Source organism: Anneissia japonica, unplaced genomic scaffold (assembly GCF_011630105.1).
Source record: "Anneissia japonica isolate Jap-2015-1 unplaced genomic scaffold, ASM1163010v1 scaffold287799_len804019_cov200, whole genome shotgun sequence".
Taxonomy (NCBI): Eukaryota; Metazoa; Echinodermata; class Crinoidea; order Comatulida; family Comatulidae; genus Anneissia; species Anneissia japonica.
The window spans coordinates 493927-513145 of NW_022716884.1; the positions used below are offsets into that span (position 1 = coordinate 493927).

At 32.9% G+C, this 19219-nt stretch overlaps 1 protein-coding gene across 1 annotated transcript in view; it reads left to right on the forward strand.

Moving 5' to 3' along the window:
• The window catches only part of LOC117110047 (cilia- and flagella-associated protein 251-like), a 45743-nt gene extending 26591 nt beyond the window's left edge, over positions 1-19152 (forward strand). The window contains exons 19-23 of the mRNA XM_033252620.1: positions 1819-1910; positions 4444-4572; positions 6622-6818; positions 17916-18053; positions 18571-19152. Of these exons, the coding sequence (XP_033108511.1) occupies positions 1819-1910; positions 4444-4572; positions 6622-6818; positions 17916-18053; positions 18571-18782 (768 nt within the window). The 3' untranslated portion in view covers positions 18783-19152. The remainder of the gene's footprint in view (positions 1-1818; positions 1911-4443; positions 4573-6621; positions 6819-17915; positions 18054-18570) is intronic.
• The last annotated feature ends 67 nt before the right edge of the window (positions 19153-19219 follow it).

The following is a 19219-nucleotide window of genomic DNA, read 5'->3' on the forward strand; positions in this document are numbered from 1 at the left end:
ACGTGGCCTAAAACTACGGAACTTCGATGATATTCAAGTACTTCGTGAACTTGCTGCTAATAAAACTACATGGATACGTCTTCAAAATATGTTATGAGACTGATCAGAAACTTTAAATTGTTAAAGCTTTTGTAAACAGTATATATACAGTATATATATATATTTCTTGGCATCTGTTATTTGGTGGGACCCCAGCCTCTTCTTTCTATCAACTCTCCCATGGTAGAACCCTCTCACTTGGCCTTATTTTGCTGCCACTCCTAAAAAGCCTAAATCACCCTTAATCGAAGGGACATGTGCATGTATACATTATACTGCATACCGCCTATGGCAATCAGAAGCACTTTTAAATCCTCTGTCAATAGTTCATGGCTATCTTTTTTCCCTTTAATTTTCTATCATCATTATTACCATTTTTTTTTAATGTAATGCTCTATGAAAAATTGTTGATATTGCATGATATTATTATCACCAACAATTACATGAGTTATTATTTGTCATTGTAAATGGTCCAAGATTTATTGGTCTATAGTAAAATTGGGAAAATACTTTAAAAAGTCTGTTCGAACATTGAATTGCACATTTAAAAAGGTCAAAATAAGAAACAGCATTATTATGACCTCTAATTGTTGTCAAGGAAAATATTTTTTTCATTCTAATTTACATTTGAAATTTAAAGTATATTAACTCAACAGAAAAAGTATATCTTAATTAAAAACCCTCATTTGTATTGAGAGCATTCACAGCGCATATGTACTTAAAAGACAAGACATTTACTGATGTAATCTAACACATAGGGTAAAATGATTAAGTACTTGCACTAAAACGCATTAAACACATAAAGATGAATAGTTTGATACTAAAAAGATAAAATGACAAATAAATTAAACTAGCGTGGCAGCAACCGTAGCAGTCATGGAATTTGAATCGCTTACTCGATATACGAAGCGGCATTAAATCCATGCATAGATGAGGGTACTCGAACACTGCTGTTCTAGAATTTATGATAGTAAATAAAACGTATTTTGTCCCTATCTGGGTTTGAACACAAGACCTCCCGAATAATGATTGGATAGTCTGAGCTACTGTATGAGGCCATTTTGAATACATATATCTTTGGATTTTCCCACTACCTTGTTTTTATCAATATATTGCATAATATTCAATGAATAGTAATAGACCACATGAGTAGCTTTGGTATTGAGAAACATAGATGATAGTATGCTATTTGAGAGAAACCTGTTGTCCCCATTGGGGATTCGAACCCAAGAACTTTTAATTACTCTACCATTTGAGCTATGAGACCAAGGGTATACATATTTGTATTTTCCATTTTTCTCCTGGTATTTTGTATACAAAGTGTGATAGGTCACACGGTAGTAATGTATGTGTGTATTAATTAATATCAATAATAAGGAAAGGGAATATTGTTATGTTGTCCCAACTTAATCAAAATTATAAATCAGGGCCAGTCAGTTGGAAATATTTTGTACTATGATAGTATGATAGTACTATGTGAGTCACCACTTTGTTACTAAGCATCTACAAACAAGCAATCGACACAGCTTAGTGTCTAGACCACTATGCAATAATATTTCAAGCTTTTTCAATTATTATGTGGACATAAATTTTTTTTCATAATTTTCACAAGAATACAAACACATAAGAATACATGTTTTTACATAGTTTCTTTTTTTTTTAATCACTTTACAGCATATACTGTATTGTATTTTTTTCTTTGATTTTACTTATTCACTTTATAAAGTTACATTATTATGAAGCGTATCTCTGTATACTAACTATTGCCTTTATTTGTAGGTTGTCAATCTAGTAAGCAGTAATGATGGGCAATACGTGTTCACAGCCGGAGGAGCGGACGCCACCGTCCACATGTGGAACGTGAACATTCAGTGAGTTGCTTACATACAATAAAAGACTCATTAACGAGACCTGTCACTTCATTGCTTAAATACATTCAGCCTCTGGGTGTTTGAATGTATGCCTAGTTCGTTAACCTGCGTTTGAATATCCATGTAAATTCTCATTACGTATTCAGTAGCAGTAGTACTATACTCACCAGAGGTACATCTTTGCGTATGGTCATGCATTATAGATGATCTATACCCTGGTGACTGCAGACATAATTATATCAATAGTATAATAAATGTGGGCCTGGGGTCTAGTTGTATCACCCGAGGCCCTCCTGCCTCTTTTGTTTCAATGACTTAATTTGATAATTTCTTGCTCTCCAATTAGAGAGGTAATGGCCCTGACTTTTTAGAAGAAGAAGAAAAAAAAATTGGTAGATGTTTATAAGAATATTAATATTTCTACTCATTTTCTTTTGCTTTTAACTAGTGGCTTTTTTTTTATAAACCCTGTTTTTTAGCAATTGTTGTTTTTGAAAGATCACCAAAAATATATTGTTTTCTCAATAACAAAATGGTTTTGCTTAAAGAATCTAGGCAGAATGAAATTCAATAAAATTTATTGAGAAATTAGGAAAACATGTGATGTAGAAAGAAAGTAATAGAGAGCCCTCGCGCCAGATCTTATCACATGGTCACTGATTTGGTATTTATGTAGTGCCTTACATTTAGGTTACGAAGTGCTCTGTTTTCCTTGATCATTGAGTCCACATCGTATTTGTTACATCCACATACTGTAAGAACCCCATGTAAAGGCCTACGGGAACCATTGATTAGTTTCTTCTTTATCCCTCACACATTTTATTTTCAGTTTCTCCCCTATGCAGATGCTTTGGCAGAACAAATTTTGCTAACAAGAAATTATATTTTTTCTGCCACTATCTTTAAAAAATATAGTTATTTGAAAATGATAATGTAGCCTGTAATGTAAGTAATAAATTAGGTTTAATATTTTCTAATAATAACATTATTGACAGTTCACAAAATTGGTCTATACTATTGTTTAAAGAAGCTTTTGCTATATGTAGGCTACACCCATTGCTTAACAATGGGCTAAAAGCTTCAAAGGAGCTTTCTTTGTTTTTGTAGTTAGCATTGATCCGTTGGGTAAAAATGCTTTGACCTTTAGTTTATTCATAGCTATGTCACCTACTAGGGGTAATGTTTTGATTGGTCGAACACTTTTGGTACTTGTGCATATAAGCTTGCAAATATGGATAATTTTTCATTCCTGATGATGACATAATTAATGTCGAAATATTGAATCCCGACACGATGGCGTGCATTTCGATACTTGGAGTATGTATTATACTATCTTATCTGAGATTAATCAGTGGACCTTTCGGTACCGAAAGCTGTTAAAAAGTGTTACCTGATTTTATTTGTCTTGGCCTCTTTGTTACTGAAAATTAAGGGCTGTAGGAATCTCTCCTAGATGAAAGGGCTTCACAGATATATACTCTGCTAGATTTTAACAACATCTGTAATGTAGTTCGTAACCTTTGACATGTCAAGTACTGTTCATTACTTCTCTCTTCTACCTGTCATGCTTTATTTATAGTCAGTAACACTTACTGTCTTATAGATTATCGCCTGGTTTATTTATAACTTGTTACAGCGCCATTATTATCTACTGCACTCTGCTGCTGTTGTCGTTACAATAATATGCCAAATAATAACAATTTTTATTGAAATTTACACAGAGTAACAGTAAATTTTGAAATGCTAAAGTTTAAAAGTAACTTTAATATAAAGAGCTGTTTTTTTTCTTGTACTATAAATATTAATTTTTGAAAGTAAAAATTCATAAAAAAAATTGCCACATGCCTCATTATAAGACTTCACTGTAATTCTGTAGTAATTAATGTATGTGTAGTTTTGTTACTATATATAAGTTGAATTTTTAAACATAGAATAAAAAATAATTGACATGTTATATACAATTAAACTTGCCTAAGTTAAGCCTAACTAGACTAATTTCTAAGTCAACCTTATTTACATGCCAAACTTATGTGTTTTCCATTAATTAACGATCTGTAAGTCAAATTTTATCTATAGTCAAATAATTTTTCAATGCCATTTTGGATTCGACTTTAAGGCAAGTTCAACTGTATGTTTATATATTACAGTGTACCCTCCAATTCTAGACCCCTCTAATTCTGAGACCATTTTTACAAAGAACCAATCTATTAACACTTAGCTATTCATTTATGTAGAGACCGAAGCCTAGACCGCCGCAAATTCATTTTTTATTTTATTTACTTACTCAAATTCTCTTGGCTAAAAAACACTTCATTAAAATATTAAATGAAAACATTGCCAATGAAGAGAAAGGCTAACAGATGAAATACACTTCTGAATCAGCCAATCCCCTTGACAATTTTTCAGGTCTCAAATTTAGTCTCCAATTTGAGGGCAAACTGTATATATATCTACATATAACTAAAATATGTGCAGTACATATTATGTTTATGTACATTTTTTGTTTAAAAATGTGTCATATTTTTGTTGCTAGGGCTCTAGAGGCCGTAGCCAGACTTGGTGGTGAAGGTCTTACGCCATTTTATGGACTGTTAGAAGGTGGACGAGATGGTGTACTGTTTAGAGAACTTGAAAACTACTTTTACTATGCCCAATTAAGAAGGTATGTTTTACTACCGACAGTTTAATGCACTCAAGGCAAGTATGTTGAGAAAGCGAATATCTTGTTATGTTTACTTTACAAGCTCTGAGGTGCATCTCTATGTGGTACATATTTTGAGGGAAATATCCTTTACCGTGGCTACGTGCACATAGCCCATCATTTTCAGGCCCATAACCAGTTTTGTTTAAAACTCACTGCATCACAAAACGAATCAACTCCGCTCCCTGTGAGCGTATAGATGATGCAACGCCGTCTCCTGATTGTCAGTGGCAGTCTATAATCCATTGCGCGCATGGCATTGCATTCTCCATAGAATTGCGTCGGCCAATGTCCATCGAGGCCAGTGAGTGCCCAGCTAAGGGGAGGGCTCAGGAGTAGAGCACCTGTGGAGCTGCCTAGTTAATTCCATCATTTGGATATTTGCAAGGGGAAGAAGCAGTTCAGTTTTGTCAAAAGGGGTTCACTCTAAATGGGTGTTTGGCCAAACCATATATATTCCTATGGTTCCGGAGGTGGAACAAGTCTTCTCGGATAAGGACAGTAGGCCCAGTGTACACATTTGGCTCGTGTGCACTTTAAAGAACCCAGTGCATCTTTCGAGAAGAGTAGGGGGTTACCCCGATGTACTGATCCATTCATTCAGCCTCTCCTGCGTCCTAGCTGGTGCCAAACGTAGTGCACCCTTGCACTCCTTTGGACCCCACCAGTGTTGGAAATAGAGGGGGATTCTGACGCATGGGCAACCCAGGATCTCCAAATTCACTGCCCAGGCACGCCATCGTTCATGGCGTATAGCATCGTCTTTCGAGACGGCTGGCCTATATATATATTCCCAGGAAATATCTATGGATTTTTCTTCACTAAAAATTGTTTGTTGAGTTCCTTGATAGAGTGGAGCGCATTTCCCCTATCGGCACCATCACTACTTCATGATTACCTCTGGCTCGGCTCAACTCAACATAACGATGGTGTTTACCTTTTTTCTTAATTAAAAAAACATGAATAGTATTGTTGTCACATGCTATTTTATAGACAATTGCTGTTTTTTCACTCCTGATCTTTTCTGGACTCAAGAATAAATTACTTTTACTCTAGTTCATTTATGATAAAAATAAATTTTGATATTCGACAATGTGTATATAAAAAGAAGAAAACACAAGAAAAGGAAATCGTTATTTTGAATATCATGTAGAGATGATTTTTGAGAAATGTGTTTTTGAATCATGAAATTGAGACAACTGGTTGTTCGTATACCTCTCAGAGGGAATAGTACTAACATATCTATATTTTTTATTATATAATCTGTAACGCTGGCTGACTGCAGTAATGTTTGAGTCTTGCATGAATTTCCCCCTAAATGTTTAATCCACACATCTCATGAAGGGAGACAAGATGCTCTTTCAAAAATAGCAAAGAAATGTAGATTATTAAACAGAGTTAATTATTAGGTTTATCAAACACCTAAAAACCTTACTTGCGCATTGTGATTTGCCTTTTCTATATAATCGCATCAGCCCACTATCGTCAAGCGCTGTAAGTGGCCAGCATTATGGACACAGTCTGATAATAACTTCCAAGCCATACTTAAATTTATTGACCATCGTTATATTTAATTAAGGAGCATAGAATAATTGAAAAGTGATTCGTACATTCTAGAGATATAACATCTGCCCCTCATATGGTATTCTTGATATTCTACATAATTTCATATAGATAAATATTAATAAATATAGAAGAATATTGCTGTATATGAATACTAATTATGTTGATTGTTACTCACTATATTCATCCAATGCTGTAAAATACAATATAAATTGTATTTAATATTCCACACACAGGAACACACTTTGCCTGAATAAAAGCATTGTACAATACACAAAAATATTCTCATTTATACATTATTCTTTATAACAAAGAAACATCAGGGTCCAGAAAATACCAACAACTTTTCACTATAAAACCGTAGGCTTGGGACAAATGAGTTGCATAATAGTTATAACTAAACTAAACACTTCATATTGACAAACTTTATTTACTTTTTACATTTAGTCAAGGAATTGACACTCTTGACTCGCGTGTTGTATCCACGGAGATCATTTTGTCTGAGGTTCCATTTGTGATGCGAGCGATGGGACTGTACCCTTCGGAACAGGAAGTTGAGGATATGCTGAATGAAGTCAAGTTTAGTGAGTACGTAGAAACCGGCAAATATGTAGATCGCATTGATCTTGGAACATTCATCAAACGTAAGTTCTATGGGATTTTTATTTCAAAAAATTGCCATTGCTACGACTTGCTTTTGTCTTTTGTTGTTTAATTTTTTTTCACGACCAACAGCAAGTACACACATGTTCTTCAAACCTAAGCCCAACTCAGACGGCATTAGCCGATGCAGTTTTTGCATCACATCATATTTGTGTTATCACCTCGCATACCCGATGCCTATCATAAGACTGTCGGAGGCAGTGTTAGGTCTTCAGGAGAACATTCAACATAAACGCGACTGATCATTGGGTGGCCAATGTTGTGCGTAATTCTCATTATGAGGCTTAGAGAGGAACGTCATCTTTCAGTTACGAGGAAAATGCTGTATTTGAACAGTAGAAGAACAATGTCCATGTAAATTGAGATTTCTATTGTATACTGTTATGGTGTTATGATTATAATCGCCATTATTATTCAATCTATTAATCATTACCTTAAGTGACAACAGTAGACACACATACGCGTGTCATCTTTGTATCATCTCAGTTATTACCATAATACATCTAAATTGATAATACCATTTGACATGCATCAATCATCATGCCAATCTACAGGACTTCCTGTGAACTTAAAATCTTTGTTGATATATTTTTTCATCCTTATTTTTTTTCCATAAATATAATATATCACTTTCAAGTACTTTTTATAGATGGTATTTTAGAAACAGTTTCTTTTTTTTTTTCAGTTTTTATAGTGTGTTTATATTGTTTTAAATATTTGCATAATTTTTGCAATAATACAATACAATTAAATAAGTAATAAGGAACTTGAAAGTACACAGATAATTCTGCATGATCAATATTTTTATTTATTAATAGATTTTTAAAACATATTTTTTCTATTCATTTGAAATTAGCTTGGCTCATTCTTTAAAATTTATTTCATATTTTTACATCATTTGTAATCTATCGACTAATGTTTATTTTCCTCTTGAGGGTATCTGATAATTATACGAACAGTATTTTTAAACGGTAACCTTTCCAACTCCGATTATTAAGGACCCGCATAATCAACAAAAATATTATGTGCAAGTAAGTGAAGACAATATTGACCACTGAATCTAAAATATGATCTTTTCGCTCTTATACCCCAGGGCATCTGATTTTATAATTGGGCGATTCTGAATGTGGCGTATGGGACATTCAGAAGCTGATTTGCTTCCTGATTATTAAGCAATAATCATAAGAAAACTCTGTTATCACAACATATGTATGTTCAACATTACATGATAGCCAATTTTGATGAAATCATGCTCATAGAAGGAATTCATCTGCAACTGTAGCAGAGATGTAGCTTTGTGGTTAAGGTGCTTGCCTTCCAATCCCACGGTTCTGGGTTCAATTCCTACCAGCACAGAATTTTTTTTTTTCACGACTGAAAAACATCTTTACGCCATAAAGCTTGTATGAGACTTAGTTTATAAAGTGTCGCATTATTTTCATTTATCTAATAGCAACTAAATATCAGCTTATCTTCTAGCATAGGTGGGCAAAGTGAGGCAGTTATTTTTTTTGTGGGGCCCTTGACAATGAATCTTGATTTATTACAGCCTGACACCGATCATCTCTACAAAGTAGTGTTAAAACTGAGAATAAAGTGATATGAAAGCAGTGCATGAAGGTTTTTGGAATCCACTGGAAACAAGAAGTTTGGATGTGGCCCTCGGTGTTAAATCAAAAATTCACTTTGGCCCTCCGACCAATTTTTATCGTCACCTCTTTCTTCTGGAATAAGCTGGAAGGGATATTGTCATCTATTAAATTATCATTTAATAGAATCAAATTACTTTAGTTGTTTCCAGTTAGGTAAATATATTTGATAGTGTGAATAAATGCTCCCCATAGATCCAGAAAGACATTATTTACTGAATGTATAATGTTCAGCAAATGTGATATTTTGACACTGTTCATAAAAGGCAGCCTTAGCATAATATTTAATCTAGAGAATTGTTGATGCAGATACTGATAAACACATTGATAATATATATTTTTAAAAAAAAAGTAAATCCTTGCTGAGCCACTAGGGCCCATAGGGCTGGAGCTTATCCCCAGTTTGAAGTAGCGTGAAGCGGATGAGAGTGTGATTCTTCCCCTGGGTGGGACGCTGGTCCATCACAGGTTACTCCCAGCAATTAGCTGGTATCCATTGATACATCTGGGTAGACTGAACCAATGTAGATAAAGTGACTTGCTCAAGGACAAGCAATATGAACAGCGAAATTATTGAAACACGGACTCAAGGTTGGGAAACCAAACCGTTTCCACTGTGCCAAACCGCCTCAACATTGGATAATACATGATGTAATATTAAATTTATTACGATTTGAATAAGCAAAGTCAAAGTAAAATTTATTCATCCAAAAAAAAAATTAAGCAAGTATATAGGAAATCATAAATGTATACTGTTGGTGATTGTTGAATATAATATTCAACATTGTTGTCTAAAACTCTGTTCAGATTATAAATTTTTCTTTGACGAAAACTGGTGTAAGCCCATATATAGTCATGATGTACCTATACATGTTCAATATGTGATGTCAACATGGCCATATATAGGCATGTCACATGCTGTCAAATCAAATTTTTGATAGTCTGGCCAGGGTTTAAGGTATTGTTAACAGCCATTTGGTGCAGTGGCCATGCTTCAGACATTCAACTGAAAGGTTCTGAGACCAATACTGCCCTCATTGCTTGTGTCTTAGAGCAAGAGGCTTCATCTACGCTTGCCTTTCTTTACCCAGGAGTATAAGTGGGTACCTTATAGAACAAAAAGACAGTAACTCCGAAAAGAGACAGACATTTTGAGATTCAACGTTTCGATCTCTATGATCATTTTCAAGAATACTTGAAAATGATCAAATAGATCGAAACATTGAATCTCAGAATATGTCTCTTTTCAGAGTTACTGTCTTTTTGTTTTATTTAAGACTAATTAGTGGACCCTCTGGTACCTTATATGATTTCAATATTACATGAAATTGAGCTAGGAATGCACCCCAAGGAGTGAAACATGGCGGAGAAGGAGGTTACATGCATGTACATGATTGATTTTTTATCCTGTGCTGCAGGAAAAGGCATTTTCTATAGATCTATTACCTAGGGGAAAACGTAGTACATTCTGAAATGGATAGAATTACCATATAAATCCTATGTATAACAAAATGTATAAAAATATAGTATAATACTGTGTTTTAAATTCTGAGGAATATATATAAAGATTAATGGCAAGGTACTTGATTGTAACATACAGAACTAACTTTATATAGGTACATAAGATATTCAACAATTAATGCTTAATGCAGGCACACATATATTACATCGATTTACAGTCAAGAAATAAAGTCATAAGTTTCCATTTAACTGCTCTTTCCTGATAAGCAACTACTGTATGTAAATACATTCCGAGAAATGCACACAAAGCAATAAATTACCCAACCTACCATATAAAATAATTAACCACCCTCTTTCCTGAAAGCCCTTTGCACTGAATTGCCTAATTTACTATTAAAAAATTATTCAAACTGTTATTGGTGTATGCTAAACGAACGTTGTTTTATGTTGTCTGTGGTAGATACAATGTAGTGCAGTACATTTAGTCCATGCAATATACAGATATGACAATACTTCTATATAGGAATATATTGTATGCTGTCAATACTAAGGGTTGGATTTTGGGGTGGCGGGGTGGGCCGGCCATGGCCCCACCCTTTGGAAAGTTTTAAAAAAAGAAAGAAAGAAAAAGAAATTGATCGCTCAAAATGCCTCCGAGGTTATTTTCGGGCATCTAGAAAACAAAAATTTTGGATGGGCATGCCTCCTGACCCCCTGGGTAGTGTTGCCTCGATCGGCCCCGCTTTTGGTCCCCCTCCTTTTCGGACATCTCTGGATCTGTCCCTGAAAAAAAAAAAAGGGCAGTATATTTATAATTAAGTTTAAACAATTGATATTTTTTTATTACGAGGCATCCCAAAACCAGTGTTCTGTTACCTAAATGTTAAACTGAGTTATTAGCAGATTGTGGCAGTATTGTATACTTCAGTGCAGAGAAGCCGTAATACTTCTACTCATAAATTTTGGCAATAGTAAGTCAATTCCAGAAAATGACCCATCATTTTAGAGCTTATGATGTCAAGAATATGAATATATTAAAAAGTCTTTTGTCACTGATGTTGATTTTGGCATGCCAAGCCTCTTTATATTAAAAATCTACCAAATTGAAAAACAATATTAGTACATTAAAAGTTTGTATCTTGATTCTAGTGTGGCAGTTTTATAGAGGGGAATTTTTCAGAACCCCAGAAGACATTTCCCGTACTGTTGTTTGAATATGCTACTGCGCTCCTTAACATGCAAATTGACCATGTGCATCCAATATTATTATTATAATTGGTATTAATACTACTCCTGTCTCTGATACAGAAGATATAGTATAACATTAACTTCTTAGCACTATGCATTATATCAGTCAGGAATGTACAGTCGTTTCCTCTTCTAAACACCTGTTCCAACAAACAACTTGCATTTAATTTATAATAACACCTAAGATCACTCCTTAACCCAGCTATTCCATAACTAGATGTAAAGCTAATGTTTCAGGTGAAACGTTTTCTGAGAAACTCAACCAGGTGTTGTGTTCTATGTTCTCCTACAGGTGTATTTGGGTAATATTATATAGCCTGTTGCCTTGTGTGTTTTTGGCTGTATTGAGTGAAGTACCGGTAACAAAGTCGTCGGTTTTATCTTTGCCTGTCGATCCAATTATAAAAGATGTAATATGTCATCAGATAGGACTGTAGAAACATTGTTAATTGATGGATTAGTGTGAAGAAAATCAAGTTGCGACAGTAGGTCGAATATACTGTAGGTCAGAGTAAAAGAATAGATGTTTATGTTTGTAAGTATCAGTGAAGAAAAGATTAGGGTGTTTTTAAACAGAAAATTGAATCCTTGCCCTGGATCCTTGCACATTCTCATATGTACATGTAGGGAGGATCAGCTTCTCAGGAGTCAGCGGTGGTGCCAGTAAAGGGCTGGAGGCAAGAACCTTCTTTCAAGGAGACCTGGCTCCAGCCTCCTTCCGCTCCCTGCCATGTATTACTGTAATGTTAATAGTTTTAAGACTATTTCAATCACTCAATAAGCCTTTCAAATCCCTAAAAAGTAACCTCTCCTGACTCTGCCCATTTGCGCTCACATCAGGCACATCACCCCTTTCTCTTTCAGCAGGTGGTTTAACCAGGAAAACGAAATAGGCGATCCATAATGAAAGCCAGTGGGCGTGGCTCTGAGCCGATGTGCAGGACACGCACGCTCCAAAACATAAGGAAAAAAATAGAAAATTATGATCTTTAGAGGGCATTTAGAGGTGTTTAAATGTTGGAATTTAGTCTTCAAAGGAATAGTGTTGAATTAGCTATCACAAAGATATTTCAGTTATAGACATAGATTGCAGTTACGTTTACTCACATAATTTTTCTAGGCAATGCAGATGCATCTTCATCTCTCACCTTAGTCTTGTGTAAATTCAATTCTAGGTCCTTTGAATCAAGAGATAGGCCTAGAATTTAACTTTTGACATTAACAACAAATCTTCTTTACAGTATTTCATGAATTAATTATAACCAGAGAGTTACGAACACAACAGTATTATGTCGGGGAATGTGGGTGACTCAGAACCGTCCATTTTCCAGTGAGGTATAAATGTTCTAACACGACGCGTGTTGTAAGTGAACTTTTCACCAGGTAGGCAATGGTTAAGCCTTACATTTTTGGGAATCCCCACTGAATATTGGTATGAAAACAATGTACATTCAATCAATAAAGGTTGTTTTTATCAAACGTAAATATAATTAAATTAAATTTAGTTTAATATAATAATCGATAGATTTGAAGAATATAAAGAATTATGTTAAAGATAGACCAGGCTAAAGTAGGCTGGGCCGAGCTGATTAGGTCAAGCCGTCCAAGCCGTCACGGTAAAAGTGGCGGCTGTCCTAAATAATTCTTGACCTTCCAAAAGACAGCCTGACGGCTTGCTGGCTAAGCCTATACTTGTCAGGGACATCAGCTCTCTATCAAGCAGTCATTGAGCCACCACTGTTAGGAATTAACAGCCAACTAAATGTTAAAAAAATTGGTTTCTAGGTCTAGATTATGGTATTTCTTTACTATAAGTATCTGACCATGTTTTTTTAAATTTTTTTTTTATGGCTTATGGTTCAATTTATTCAAGAATATAGACTTGTATACCATTAACCCACATTGTGTACATTACTAAAGCAGGAGGTAGGGAAAAATGCACTATGAAAGTCTGTGTAATATATTATTGTTGTTTTTAATATTATTTTTATTGTTTTATTATTATTATTAACAACAATATTATTATTACTTTTATTGCTTTCTTTATTATGGTATTATTTTTATTCCTATCATCATTATTTTTATTATACATGATCCAATAGAACTGAAACAAAAATGCCATAATGCCATTATAATAGATAAACTAGAATTTCCAAACACTTGTTTTTTCTTTCAGTCATGTATTTATATTATACAGGGAATTGTATCTCTTTTTAGTGTTTTCTTACATTCCTAATGAAAGAGTTTATGTTTTGTGAATAAACACAGTTGTTTTTCAGTGTTATTTGCTACTGTATTCATTTGAGTATAAGTTGCATGGTTTAAATGGAATCAGTTAAGGAGATGGTTGAATACAGAGAATTTTATCATATCCAAGTTTTTTTCAGTTTTATTCTCTATTTACATATTTAATTATATATTTTTCTTGTAATTTTCTGTAAACTTCATTATCCATTTATAAATGTACTGCATTTTATATATTTTTATGTTTTTCATTGTTAATAATACATATTAAGAGGATTATTCTAATTGAAAAAGGAAAACCTAGACAAATTATTCAATAGGAATTCAATTTCCTCTAATACATCAATCACAAATGAGCATCCTTCAATGTGCAAACAAAATGTATTCCATTCTTCATTTAATTTTTTTTTCTTCAAATTTCAATAAGTTAATGTAAATCTATATTTTAAAAGTGAACCTTTGAAATGTCAGACGTTTTTTAGCTTCTGGATATTCTTAAAAGTATTTGCCATCAGTATCTATTGAGAGATGGAGATCCAGCCCACAGGCTATCTAGTACATCTTCAGACAACCTCACTACTACTACATACACATACCATTATTAAATAGCTTTTAATAGATGTTTTGTCATATTTTTTTTATAAAGAATATACTTAAATTTTCATTGAAATATATTAAGATGAGGACTCTGGAAGTATGTAACAAAGAGTGGCTCTTACTGGGATTCGAACCCTAATCCTTTTTCTGTTTAAAATGTATATGGGTTATATGGTTTAGCTTGTTTGAAAATGTTCCATTTAATTTTAAAGTCCACATTTTTTTCTTTTTGATGATATATATATAATATATATAATTTTAAAGTATATATATATACACTTTAAAATTAAATGGAACATTCTCAAACAAGCTGATGATCTCATCTTGTTGTGAATTGCTGAAAAGTAGTATCATAATGATATCTGTTATTTGCCATGCATCAAGGACTAGTGCTGTCTCACATGCACATCGGTGCAAAAGAATTAGGTGCTTCAATCGGATTTGAATTTAAAAAAAAATCTAAATGGCCTAGTTGGTTAAGGCGCTTGGATAGACAGCTGAAGGTCCCGGGTTCGATTCCCGCTTTTGCCACCTACTTTTTTCGCACTCGCAATTTCCTTTCGCACTCGCAAATTCCTTTGCTTTAAAGTTCAAACATTTATTTACAAGACGATTTAAAGTTTATCTCTATCATATCATTATATATATATATTTTTTATATATTATATATTAAACAATTTATTTATGTGTGTGTATGTATTTATATATAATACACATTATATCAAATGAATTCAAATTCATGTAAATGTTTTTTTTTATGATTGCATTTGCTGAGGATAATATCATCACCATTAGGAATTGAAAACAATTTATAAAAAAAATTGCTAAGCTTTGATCTGTGAAAGTGTGTTAGTCATTAGTTATTTTTGTCAATGTTGTGTCTCTCTAAATGTGTTTTTTCTATGCCTGTTTTTATATTAGATGACATTTGTTTGTTGTTGTCGCTCTTCTTAATGGGGCCTGTAAAATAGATACTCATAAAATTTCTGAAAACACCATCATTTATTATTCTTTTGCTTCGGTATTGTTATTTCATCATAATACCCTTATTTGGATATTATACTATATCATCAAAAACAACCATGAAATATTATAGTTTTTGTGTTTATGAAAAACAAAAATCAATTTCTGTATAGATAATTATCTTGTGAATTATTAAATAATGACATCCTTGTAAAGAAAGAGAAAGGCACTATAGAAAATGACATCTACCTTAGTTATTATGGTGAGTGTGGAAAGCATATTGTTTACTATCATCTGATTTCCATTTAGTTGATCTATCAATGAATGTGATTCCTAGCTGATAACCACCTTGATTTTTTTTTCTATTAGTGCATTTTATTATTTGTGGCTAAGATAAGCCAAACCAGTCACACATTGCAAAATTTGATGTTCAATTATTAATGCAGGGTTAAACAGTAAAATGAGAGCTTTAATATGGGAAAGAATCATTTAAATCCAACATTTCGTTATGAAGTTACAGGAGTTTAAACATACAGTTGTTTAAACAGCAATATTTGAGAAATCAGCCTTCAAGGTTTATGATTTCGGGCATATCTCAGACAGAAACCATCACCAAATCGTTAAACATTATTGTTTTAACATTGAAAATGGGGAAAATAAAAGCATAGCATGATGTATAGATGTACATAAAGGTTAGTTTAGTGCAATAAAATAGATTTTAAATATGTTGACATTCCAGCATGTTTTGGCCAATTTCTCTGAAACAGGATTTGCTACGAGTGACTGGTTTGGCTTGTCTTTGCCACATATTGCAAAATGTGCATTAAAAAATAAATATATTTATTAATTATGTATGGAATGCAGTGATTTCACAATTAAATATGGATTTGGTTTTTACAAGGCTTTTTTTTTCAAGTCTGAACACTTAATAAATCAACTGCTACTGCCAATTGTTGCACTATTGTGGTATGGGAAATTAGAATCATACACTAGTGGAAATTATTATATGAAGGCTAGATTAGTTACCACTTGTCAACACAATGATTGGGAGAAAAGATTATGGTTTCCATTTGAATTTGAATTCAATACTATCTAATTACCAATAGGCTGATCTACCAATTGATCTGATTCCTAGCTGATAACCACCTTGAATTTTTCTATTAAGTGCATTTTATTATATTGCAAAATATGAAGTAAACAAATAAATCAAATATAATTAAATATGGAATAGAGTAATTCCACAGTTAAAATGTATAAATGGATTTGCTTTTTACAAGGCTTTTTTTTTTGTCCAAAGTCTGTACACTGAATATATCAACTATCGTAGACAAGATTTTTTCTGTACCTTGTTTAGCGAACCTGCCGCCAGCCAATAATGAGGATTTTTTTTATAAAAATAACATTTTATTTTTGGTTAGTTAGTGCACCTGCCGCCATGAAAAAATGGAAATTTTCAGAAAATATTAAAGTTTTTCTTTATTTCTATTATGCCTGCTGCTGCCTTGAAATCTCAAAAAATAAGATATGTATATTTCTTACTAATTATATAAATTTAAAGCATTTAACCATCCCATTACTACACTGTTAACAATCACCAATATAATCTTTATTTTATTTATTTTAATTTTTTTTTTCTTTTTTTTTTTTTAACTTTAAATTTTAAATTTTTTTTATTTTTTTTTTTTTTTTTAATTTTTTTTTTTAGTTTTTTATTTTTTATTTTTTTTTTATTTTCTCCTCCATCTGGATGTTTTTGGCAAAACTATTTGCTAAATAAGAAAAAAAAAATTTTATTTTTATTTTTTTCTCACCTCCTGATGATCTAAAAAAAAATAAGTTCGCGAAACAAGGTATAAAAAAAGTCTGACCGTATCACCCATTGTTGGACTTAGTGTTTTATATTATTTATACTAAATACTAGCTAATAGGTACACATAGATATAGACATAGAAAAACTTCATACACATACCATAGATCTCAATGAAGCTACTTAACGACATACGGAGAGTGCATAATACTTATTTAATTGTGAGCCTCAGAAACAAATCTGATAAAATATTAGAAACAGTAGCTTTAAAAACGTTTACAGGTTGAGCAGGATTTGCACAACCTACATTCAACTGTGTCTTTAGGGCATTTATAAGCAAGTCTATTTGAGTAAATTGGAGGGAATATCTCTCGATTGCTGGAAAAAAAAAGAAACCAGTTCTCTATCAAGTAAATAGAGCCCAGCTGAACACAGAATAAATTCGCTAATTACATTTTGGAATCAAGATTATTATTTTAGAGTATCACATTGAACTAAGAATTAACTTGCATTTTTTCTATAAAGTAATAAATAAAAGCCATCATTAGAATTTTATTCACTATTTCTATGCTGATTATATACATTATTGCTGTTAAGGTTTAGAATGTGATCACTTAAAATTTTTTTTTTTTATTTCATACTTGATTTTTTCACACAAAAAATTGTTTTAATGATGCTACTTGTACTTTTTTCCCTAATATTTCTTGCTTAGTTTTGTGAATGAAAAGTATTAAAGTTTATTATTTTTGTTTTGTTTTAATAAGACTCTGAACCCTGGTCCTTTTAAACTGCAATAATATAATACTGTTGTTCTGAGTTTATTTTAAACATCTTAAGTGGCAGATTCAGCATTTAGAAATAGAGGGGGACGAGGGAAGGACTTGCACAGATAGGGTGTCAATATCACATCAGCCCCACCTTGTAAGCAAATTTATGATTATGGCACCTATAGATGGCGGAAAATGTGTAGGGCTTACCCCGATACTATTCTGCCTCTTGTTTTAAAGTGAAGCTGTTGTCCTTGACATTCAACAGCATCATTCTCTTCATTGATTACCCATAATTAATATTAACTCTATTTATGCTGAATATTTTTAATTTCTTTACAGTATACGTGAACCATCGTCCAGCATTTGGTCTGTCTGTTGATCAACTTCACAAAGCGTTTGAAGTTTTAGGTCTTGAAGAAGTTGACGGTCAAGCGGCCATCGAAAGAGGGGATCTCTTAGATATTCTTCAGACTAGAGGTACATCTTTATTTGAAGTTATTATATTTATGTAATTAATTTATTTATTTGCATAATATTAATTAATTTTTCTACATGCTGAAGTTGAGCCAACATCTGTGGCGTTTCCAAGACTGGGGGTGGGGGCAGCCACACCGGGGGCCCTAAGTTTAAAAAAAATTTTTAAATTTCTGCCATAATCATATTTTTTCACATCACCCCAACTATAATGGTGCTGAGGGGGCACCCTCATCTGTGAAATCCTTCCCTGGGCCCCCTCAATTTCGAATTCCTGGGTCCGCCACAGCACATGGCTATAAACCCACTTAATTAACGCCTCTACCTCACTTCTGCCTGTTGCCCTAATTCTAACATGCGTGTACATCCAGAACTGTTGAATGGTGGTAGTGTGTAATTTAATTTTTTCTCACTGCATATATTATATAGTGAACTGTAACATGAGTACTGTGTTTAACAAGGATGGTTACAAAGTGTAAAAAAAGATGTCATTTACGAAACGTTGTATTTTTCTCCGCAGGGGAACACATGACAGAAATGGAGGTCGCAGAGTACATTACAACCTTACTTGGATTCAATCCAGAGGGAGGGAGCTCAGAGCTTGGAATGTTCAATTCAAGTAATTCAGCTGATCTTATTGAGGACAACCTCCCTGAGCAAATCACAGCGGACATGTTTGCTGCCGAGATACTTGGATTCGGCCAAGAAGTCGAGGCTGAACCTGTACTATAAAATTACAAAACACCTTTAAATCTACAATTTAAACCAACTATGTAAATTAATATATTATTATTGTTTCTTTACTGTACTGTGTATTTGTTGAAGATATATATTTAATAAAATACATATTGTTAGCCAAAATTGAAAAATATAAAGCTTCTGTAAGCATAACTGTAAATTCACTGATTATTATTTATATACACATTTTTTACTTGATTCTAATTTTCTACAAAATTTTGAGTTTTAAAACGTTTCAAGGGTAGACAGATGATTGTCTTAATATTTTAAATTAAGAAAATTCTATTCTATTTTGAATGATGAATGTCAGTTTCAGTCAAAGCCAGTCATTTTATTGTCTAACTTATGTACAAAAGAAATTAGTTTTGATGCTGGTAAATATGAAATAAAAATGCTGTGTAAATACAATTAAACATGTTATTGTTTTGAAT